This window comes from Malurus melanocephalus, unplaced genomic scaffold (assembly GCF_030028575.1).
Source record: "Malurus melanocephalus ecotype Western Australia unplaced genomic scaffold, MMel_1.1 scaffold_32, whole genome shotgun sequence".
In the NCBI taxonomy this organism is placed as follows: Eukaryota; Metazoa; Chordata; class Aves; order Passeriformes; family Maluridae; genus Malurus; species Malurus melanocephalus.
Window position 1 is genome coordinate 78337 of NW_026623264.1, and position 10105 is coordinate 88441.

Sequence of the window (10105 nt, forward strand, 5' to 3'; positions counted from 1 at the left end):
ATACCAATTTCCTTCTCCTTTGAAACGTATTTTAAGTAATGTGGGAACGATGTAAACATTCTGTGGAAAATTTTGATGTGTCATGCGACAACAAATTCCACAATAGGAAGAGACCTACTGCATAGTGGCCTGGACCCTGTATTTTTGGTGGGAAACTCACTTTATAGTTACTGTAAATGATAAAGTCACACAACAAGGAGCAAAAATCACTCTTCAAAAAAAAGTCTTCTTGTGTACAGTTTAAAACTGTCCATTACCACTGACTCATTTCAGTGAGCAGTAGCATCCAGTGCTGCTGTCAGGCCATTCTCCACTTCTGAAATACTGGTTTGTTCGCCTGTCCCCAGGTAACTTCTATTTGAGTGCAGTTTATYCTTCTCTGATAAAGTCTGCAATCACAATGAGAGTACAAATACTGCGATTTTTAATCAAAAACAAAATGGAGAAAATTACCTAAATGACAGTGGCTTCCTCTGCTCCCTGTAATTTACAAATTCTGCCTGGGTGTGTACCGGTAAGATTCATGGAATTCCAGGAATTGAGTTATTTAACCTTTAATGTCAGGATAGAAAAGGTTAGTAATGTTTTCCTTGGGGTTGGGAAAACGTTCACTTTATGTTTTTAAAAGCACTGKGTCTTTCATTAATTACTCTTACATAAACAATGTGGGTTTAAAATTACTGTATTAGTAAGAACTTGAGAATTTGGAATAAAAGACAGAAAATCTRTTCATAAAGCGAGTACAGAAGGGGTTAAGTTCTGAATGAGGAACAAGTTGTTTATTAAAATACTCTTCAGTTTTTATATCTGATCTTTTCCTCTGTGTCTGGATACAAATATTTTATTACCTTCATCCTTGAACAGGATGTATGTAGAAATAATGTGTGACAAGGTGATGATGGCCAGATATTTCAGTTCCCAGTCTGGATGTTAGATCTCTTCAAAATTCTAATGTAACAAGTTTAAAAGTATGGATTGAACAGATAATAGAGTATTTTGAAATTAGGATTGATTGAAAGATAAGAAATAATTTAAGAAGAAGTATTACTAGTAAACCTCTTTGTTTCTCCCAACAGTTAAACTCTACCTCACAGAATATCAACCTGGGACCATCTGGAAATCCTCAGTAGGTTTCAATTAAATTGAATTAAATGCAATTCAATTTAATGTAAATTTCTAAATTTAATTAAATTGGATTAAAACTAATTGTAAAACCTGAAAAGTTACACTGACCTTGGGAGTTGTCCCACAGCTTCTGAAAACAAGTTAGGTTTATTGCGTGGCAAAGGAGCACTTTGCAGCAAACGTGCTGCAACCCAGTTACTGCAGTGGTAACTTGTGTCTCTGTTGGGTGTCTTCTGTAGAGTTTGTTCCCAGTTCTGTGAGAATCTGCTTTTCTCATCTAGGAGATGACTGCTATTTTGGTTTTGCTTTCCTCACAGTTTTGTTCTGGGCTAACAGGAGGAAGTGGTTAATAGATTGCAGTAAGAAATGAAGTTTAAGAGTCTTTCCCTTCAGGGGCAATAAATAGAGAGGTGTATGGTGATGTAACTTGTTTTGGAATTTGAAAACACGGATAATTGTTTTGCTGACAGAATTGTATTCAGGAAAAAGTAARGGAATCCTGGGAAAAACTGAAAGGAGTGGTGATGTGGGAAATGGAAAAACTGAGAGTGAATTCATAAACACCCAGAAGAGACAGGTGTTAAAACCTCCCTTCTCTTACTGAAATTTAAAACGAGGGAGAATTGGATGGAGGGAAGAATCGAATAAGTAAACGGGAGTAGATACTTGGTCCTTCCTTTCCTCGTGTAAGCTTTAGAACCCATTTGGACCCCTGGAAATAACAAATAAGTTCCAGGAGAAGTCATGGGGAAATGGAGACTTAAAAATTACAAGAAACTAGACACGGAGAATGAAAGAACAGTTTTGCTTCTCCTKTAATCATAAGGTTAAACTTAGTAAATAAAATAAACTCAGAGGATGCAACTTGAACACTTTTCCTAGAGGAAAATGGAATTGCAAAATGAAGTTGTGTCTGAGGACAGGTCTGTAGAAGCAGTGCTGGGTGGAGCAGAGGAAAGGAGGGTGCTAACAGGCCGTTGTTCTCACTTTGCAATTTGAGTGCTACACTACACTGCTGTACAGCTATAAAGCTTGTCATTTCTACCCAGATGACCTGTCTCCTTCCTAAATATCTTTCAGTGCTAAACCAACAGACTTTGATTTCCTGAAAGTTATTGGGAAAGGCAGCTTTGGCAAGGTGAGCTTTTATTCCTGTGTCTTATGATGGTACAAAGATGCTCGCTGGTTTCTCATGCACAGTGCCTGGAGACTTGGCCAGAGGTTCCAGAAGTAGTGTCCGTCTAGAGTATCCATAAACTGTTCTGTTGGATCCCTTTTGCTGCTGCTTTGGGGCTCTGCCATTTGTTCCCTGGTGCAGCTGTTGGCTGCCTCAGCCACTTGTTGGGCCTAACAAAAGGGAGAGTTTCCCTTTCCCATTAAGAGCAGTTGGGATCCTCTGTTTCCCCCAGGGAGGAAGGGAGGTACCCCTGTGCTTACGCAGCAGCTGCAGTACAAATCGTGTTTTTCCCCTTGTTGTCATGGACGATTTTGTGAAACCCCTGATACTATGGAGGAATGTGAGCAACAGCACATTGAAAAGTGACCTAAATGTTGATATTTTACAAAGATGCCAAAGAGCATTCCTCTTGAAATCTCTGTTTCCAAATGATTTTTCATGTTTTTGTTTTTCTTTCAATTATCTATAAAGTCTGTCCCCAAAAAAAGCTGAAATTGATGTAGACAGGGATTCAGTAGGTCATGGAAAATAGATGTTATAATTCAATGTTTTATTATATCACTGTCGTGATAGATTTCTGCTGAACTGTAAGTTCACTCTACTGGCAATTGCATTGTTGATTGACTGTATTAGAAGCAAAGAAACTTTTTTCACAGTATTGTGAAAAAGCAGCATGAACACTTTCCAGTTAGGCTGAAATGATAAAATATTACTAATAGTATGTGAACTGTAAAAATCACCTTTTTTTTTTTTTTTTTTAAATTTCACAGGTTTTTCTTGCAAAACGAAAACTGGATGGGAAATACTATGCTGTCAAAGTGTTGCAGAAAAAAATTGTTCTCAATAGGAAAGAGGTTAAGAGAAATAGTCTTTTTCCACCCACCTCCCTTGTTTTTCCCCTTAATTACAAAATTATTCCTGTTTACTCATTGATCTGTTATTTCTTGCAGCAAAAACATATTATGGCTGAACGTAATGTGCTTTTGAAAAATGTGAAACATCCATTTTTGGTTGGATTACATTACTCATTCCAAACAACAGAAAAGCTTTACTTTGTCCTGGATTTTGTTAATGGAGGAGAGGTATGTGGTGGTTTTGTTTGTATTTTAGTCTRTCTATTCTGCTAATTCTAGGTGGGAGGAGCGAAATGATCCTTTACAATGGGCTGTGATCAGGACTCTTCCAGTTTTGAAAATCCTATTATTATCTGTTTTTGCTACAGACTTCTGTAGCTATTTGGACACTGTTCCTGTTCTTATTGACAACTTCGGTCCCGATTTATTCATGGTTGCCAGATACAAATACTRTATTTTACAGTTATATAGATTTACCTTTATTATGAACTAATCTTATGTTTACATTTTTCACCATGTAACAGTCTTCCTCTTGCATCTGCATTAGCTGAGATGCTGATATTTGAAAAGGGGAAGGAAAGAAACWGACAGCTGAATTTATTATATTGTGTCAGAATTGGGACAAGATGGGCTTTTCTCTTCTCTGATGTACTGTCATCTTATTTAGACTCTGTTAGCAAAATCCTGGTTTGCTCTACTCTGAATTGTGGCCAGAACCCAGTTTTGTATTGTTTCAGGCAAACTATAATACAGTTCAAAAYAGCTTTCAAATTTGAATAAAGTGCTTGAAAATCTAGGGTAGCTTTTTATTTTTCTTGAATTTTGTAGGCGGAAACCAGAAAAGTTTATTTTTCTTAAAATCTTTACAAGTTGAATGTGTAGTGTAGTTGAATCTGTATGATTTAATCTTTGACTAGAATTTTGTATCTGTTTGAATTATTTAAAGCCAGACAATTCTCTGTAGTAGAGAAAATTCGTGGGTCAGCTTGGAGTGTGCATCTCACATAGTAATCTACATCTCTGTTACTTCAGAACACAATTCTATAAATAATTATACAAATCTTTGAATACAGAAGTATTTACAGAAATGGAAGATAACTTATTTGAAATGAAGTTACATTCTGCTTGAAGGCAATCTTGCATGATTTTGTCTTGCCAGCTTCTGTTCACAGCTTAGTGATTTACTCTAGTATCTTTTGACCAGTCTTGGTTTTAAGGGCATGTGTTTGAGTTACCTATCCATCTGAGTTASAAAAAAGAAGGGAAGAGAGTAAAGCAATGGCTAAGTCATGCAGTAAAACCAATTTCTTTGATTGTACTTCAAAAAAACTGGACAACAAAATTAATTACTCTTCACTGGAAAATTGCATGTTATTCACCTGGTACTTTTTTTTTGTCTGTGTAATGTTTTTATTTCCTATTTGTATATTTTCAGCTGTTCTTTCACTTACAAAGAGAACGTTCCTTTCCTGAGCACAGAGCCAGATTTTATGCTGCTGAAATAGCCAGTGCACTGGGCTACTTACACTCCATAAATATAGTCTACAGGTAAGATTCTGAAATGTATYCTTGTCCTGCAGAAGTTCAAAATAGGACAGATTACCAAATTAAAAACTACATGAAATCATCTTATGGGAAACGTGAACATACAATTTCATCAAAACTTGAAGCTTTCAGCTGAAGAATAAAATCCCTTGCCTTCAAAGCTCTTGTGAGTGCTGTGTTGGTTTAATACTTTTTTTTTTTTTTTTTTTTTTTTAATAGTTTTTTGGTTTTTTTTTTTTTTTTGTTTTTTTTTTTTTTTTTTTTTTTTTTTTTTTTTTTAATAGGGATTTAAAACCAGAAAACATTCTCCTAGATTCACTAGTAAGTATTCAATATTACTTCTGTTTTTTGTGTTCTCTCACAAAATTGACACTTCTGTGTATCCACATGTTGAACATGTTCTCTTTTTAACATATGACTTCTTCTTAAACAGGGTCATATTGTGTTGACAGACTTTGGACTTTGTAAAGAAGGGATTGCAACTTCTGATACTACTGCAACTTTCTGTGGGACCCCAGAAGTATGTTGACAACTTTCATGGGGTTTTTTGTTAGTAATTAGTGACTGCTGGCTATTAATGTTTGTGTAACTGGAAGGTCAAATACTGTGTTTTGTACTGCTGGGAGGTTTGCCTTCTTTTAACAAGCTGAAACCAAACCAGAGGTGATCTCCCTACAGATCTATTCATTGTTCTTTTTACTAATATGCAGTGTCTACTGCTTGCTGCCCACAAGGCTGTAACTCATCTCTTTYWTCCTCTRTTTTTCCAGCCMTTTCCAAATACCATTTTTTCCCATRTCTCCTAACTGCTGGGTAGACACAGGACAGTTAGCTTGTGTAACTGCTGCTGCAGATTTGTCAGTATGAATCTGCTTACCATATCCTGCCACTGATTCTTAGTGTGTTTACAGGGAATTAATATCTGTGACTCGAGCAAGTTGTTGCACATGCATGAAACTTCGAACTTGCTGACTGAGTTATTGAACTCTCTTGTCTTTTTACTGAGAAAACTACACTGGAAAACATAAAATGTGGAAGGCTTGAACACGTATGAGAGATTCACTGAAATGACAGGATTAGAAGCATTGGTGATAAACATACTTTAAATTACAGGGAAGACCTTCGAAGGCAGTGAAGCTGAAACATTTGACTGTTATGAAGCAACTTTTCCTGAAAGTGTTTATTGTGATGTGATCAAAACCTACATTTTATCCATGCTARCCTAAATGCTATTCATGYACTAAAATACTACTTCYATTTTTTTTTATTTTAGTATCTTGCACCAGAAGTCATTAAAAAGCAGCCCTATGACAACACAGTAGACTGGTGGTGCCTTGGTGCAGTTCTTTATGAAATGCTTTATGGGCTGGTAGGTATCTGATATGTAAAGGTTGCTTTCTCCCCTCTCCCCTTTTATTTGAAGTAACCTTTGAGCGTTGTTAAAGATGCTAACTTTTTTATAATATTGGAATACTCCATTTAGGTGGCTTAATAGACTGTCTTGTACTTTACTTAGAACCTTCCTCTTTTGGATTTTACATTGCCTGTTGGTGTCTGACAGTTCATGGAAATGCAAAATCATAGACATTAGCAAAATCAGTAGTCGTCACTCAGAGGGACCATGACACTAAACTGAACCAACAGTGATAATACACAATGCAAAAGCCCCCAGCTTATAAGTAAAATTTTGTCAAATATTGGAATAAAGAAAAACAAAATAATTTTTTTACTTGGGTATCCCCRATTTTCTCCTGGCTTTTGACAGCATTAGAAGAAAAAATCTTGCTATGCTTCTTCTAGTCATATGTAATTACTCCAGTAACAATCTGTAATTTTAGTTTTCTCAAGTTCTGTCTCCTCCCATAGGACCTTAAACCACTTAAGGGAGTGGATTTGTTTTCCCATTCTCAGGTTCTTTCCAGGCAAGTTCAGTGGGAGCWTTGAAGCTGGATGGCTTCTTATGAATCTATGGCTACTTAGGAGTGTGAGAACACATTAGGAGTAGAGGAGGCGGGTTGTGGGAAGTTATCAAGTGTAAAGTTCTGGCAATGGTGATGACTGAATTAGAAGTTAGCAGTGCATAAAAAAGAAGATTCCTGCTTCACTGCTTGCAGCTTGTATGTCTTACAGAATCGTTTACTGATCATATGTAATGTATGAAACAACATTGCATGTGGCTTCAAATTCATGTAGAACTTGTATTTTTTTAGCCTCCTTTTTACTGCCGTGATGTTGCTGAGATGTACGATAATATTCTTCATAAACCCCTGGTTTTGCGCCCAGGAATCAGTCTTACAGCCTGGTCTATACTGGAAGAACTTTTGGAGAAAGATCGGCAGAGCAGACTTGGAGCAAGGGAAGATTTTGTGAGTAAAGTCCTAATTTGTCAAGCCCTTTTATCATTTAAASGGACTCACAAAATTCATGTGCACAGTACAGGATTAATAGCTGGAGATAGAGATTGCATTGCTACATCTGCCTCTGCTTCCCTCCTTTTGATTTCTTCAGTAAAGACATCAGTGGGTTCTATCCGTGAAAGTTGCTGTGGATAAGAGAGCAATCATCAATGTGGGGTATTTTGATCTTGGTTGCTGCTGTACCTGCCAGCAAAGGAAACAGGGTTGCTGGTGTAGCAGTCACTAAGGTGGACAAAAGTAGGTTCATGATGAAACTGGGAAATAATCAAAACAAAAGGCTGTCATGTGGTAATATTAACTAATGACTTGSAAACCAGTCTTCAGCTGAAGACAAACACTTGTTCCGTGTAAAAAGCAGCTTTTTTTTTTAGCCTTAAAATCATGGCAACATTTTCCCAGTGTAGCAGTAAAACCTTTGCTCGCAAGAAGTTGATGTGAGAAAGTTACAGGTGTCTTCAGAACTGTGCAGTGAGGAAAGATCTAGGACATACTCCGTCCATTAGTGGTGGATTCTTTGTAATCCCACATTCCTTTGGTTTGCAGTCCTTGTGTTAGTCTGTTGGCCTTGTAACTGAGCGGGATGAAAGGGTGGTAGCATTTACCAGAGCTCTTCACTGCTTCTGAAATACTAAGTATATTGCAGAGTTGTTGAAGCAACTGCTTCTCAGACAGTGATATGCTTTACAAAAACTAAAAAAACTTCAAGGCAGGAACAGATACCAACAGAAAAACATTCTTGCTATGTGGTAGACTTCAAGGTCGTCGATTTTAGAGGTTAAAAGCAGAAAGTATGATCTTAAAAGGAAAACTGTTCATAGATGCAGTCTAACAAATTTTAATTGTTTTTATCAACTATAGCTTTTATTGCAAAATAAATTGTGAATGAACAAATTCATAAGGACATGCACATAAGAACTTCCCTATGTGCATGTAATATGAAATAATGTTTACTGTGATGCACAGGATGGAATTATGAAATATCTAAAAATGTTTATTGTGTGCTGCAGCTTGAAATTCAAAAGCACCCCTTCTTCGAATCTCTCAGCTGGACTGATCTTCTTCAGAAGAAGATTCCACCACCATTTAATCCTAATGTGGTAGGTGCCTGGGGCGGTGGTGGTGGTAGTGTTTGCATCTCAGATTGCACAACACAGAATATTCTGAGTTGAAAGGGACCCACAAGGATCATCAAGTACAGGTTTTAAGTGAATTCAGTATATGGGGACTGAACCCATAAACTTGATGTTCCTAGCACCATGCTCTATCTCGCTAAGAGAGACCTTTATTTCATATTCCTTAGATTTATTGAATCATTGAGAGCATTGGATTTGGCCAAAACTCAGCATAAATGAAAAAAATCCAGCTTTTTAATAGCTATTTTCAGAGGTGGAGTGGTGGGCTTCCTTATTTTTTTTTTTTACTTAAATAGAAAAGAACAACAAAATAGATAGTCTTGAGAGTTAAATTGGGAATCTAGAGGGCAAGCACAAGTTTGAAACACCATATTAATATGATGACTGACAGATCTTTTGTTTTCTAGGTTGGACCAGATGATATTGGGAATTTTGATGCAGTGTTCACAGAAGAGATGGTCCCATATTCAGTTTGTGTTTCTTCTGACTACAGCATTGTTAATGCCAGTGTCCTAGAGGCAGATGATGCATTTGTTGGATTTTCTTATGCACCACCTTCTGAAGATATGTTTTCCTAGGAAATTAGAAGTGAAGAGTGGTTTGGAAGTCTTGGGATGAACTGAAATGTTAGGATTATGGACACATTCCAAAATAGCGTAAATAGTGCCTCGTTTTGTATGTAGGTTTGAAACCTATGAACAAACTTTCTCTGCTGTATAGGAGGAATTTGGGCATTCTGGATGGCTTTCTTTGGGTTTTGAACTGTTTGTTCCTGCTGCAGAAAATATTTTTTAAAACCTTTAAAAGYATTCTCTACATATTTTTTAAGCGAAAACACTGACTGTTCTCCTCAATCCCTTCAAGTTTACATCCATTCCTAGCTAATTTGGCTGGCACAAACAGCAGCAAAGTTAATAAATTTCTAAATGCTTTTGTACTTATTTACAGTGACTTTGTGCTTGAATTGTAACTATGCAAATTGTCTTTTGTATATCCTGGTTTAAAAAAAGGTAAATGTTTTCCCTGTTACCAGTTTGGAATATGTGTTAATTTACTGTCAGCACTTAAATAATATAGCTTAAGGACTGAGATTCTTAAAGGACTTCTGTAGAATGAAAATTTGGTCATGTGTAACTGGATTGTTGCTCTTGCACTTGCTGAAGTACCCATTGACTCTACTGGATTATCTGAGGTGTGGGGGATTACTCAAAGCAAGGACAGAACAAATTAACTGGATTGATTTCATAACATTACTTATTATATGTTCTACTTTTCTCTCCTCCCTGAGCTAAGTATGTCTGTATTTCAACTACATTAAAAATATTTTTTGGTTAAAGCTCTGCTTCTCCAAAGACCTAATAAGCAATAATCATGGTTACTTTAAAAGGCTGTCTAGCTTTSACATTTTTGGGTGTGGGTGGTGAGATGATCATGCCAAATATTAGGGATTTTTCTCACGGATTGGTAGTTTAAAACACTCTTATGTTCCAAATTGATTATATTTCAGCGTTCATATCTACTTGTCTTTGTGTTCCAGTTTGCATAATTTTTAAATTTTCACTTGATACTGGGCAAAAAATGTAAATTACCCTGATAATTTAAAAAATGTGAAAAGCTATTGTATTTCTCGTAACATACACGTGTATGGACAAATTGATAATTCTGAACAATTTCTGTTTAAGGAAATTTTTTTAAACAATGCAAAAATTGACTGCAGTAACAGTGTATAAAAGGCATATATTGGTAGTRGTTTATTATATATATTACTTGTAAATAACGACTTATTTTTGTGTGTTACTCAAAAAAATGTTCCATTTTTTTTTGTTCATAAATACATTCAGTTAAATTCCTTGA

At 36.2% G+C, this 10105-nt stretch overlaps 1 protein-coding gene across 4 annotated transcripts in view; it reads left to right on the forward strand.

The window, feature by feature from the left end:
* The window catches only part of SGK3 (serum/glucocorticoid regulated kinase family member 3), a 60524-nt gene extending 50419 nt beyond the window's left edge, over positions 1-10105 (forward strand). For all 4 annotated transcript variants that reach the window (XM_057363890.1, XM_057363892.1, XM_057363891.1 and 1 more), the window contains 11 exons: positions 1077-1126; positions 2206-2263; positions 3073-3156; positions 3253-3384; positions 4592-4704; positions 4986-5022; positions 5135-5221; positions 5975-6070; positions 6912-7067; positions 8126-8215; positions 8659-10105. In XM_057363890.1, the coding sequence (XP_057219873.1) occupies positions 1077-1126; positions 2206-2263; positions 3073-3156; positions 3253-3384; positions 4592-4704; positions 4986-5022; positions 5135-5221; positions 5975-6070; positions 6912-7067; positions 8126-8215; positions 8659-8829 (1074 nt within the window). In that variant the 3' untranslated portion in view covers positions 8830-10105. The remainder of the gene's footprint in view (positions 1-1076; positions 1127-2205; positions 2264-3072; positions 3157-3252; positions 3385-4591; positions 4705-4985; positions 5023-5134; positions 5222-5974; positions 6071-6911; positions 7068-8125; positions 8216-8658) is intronic.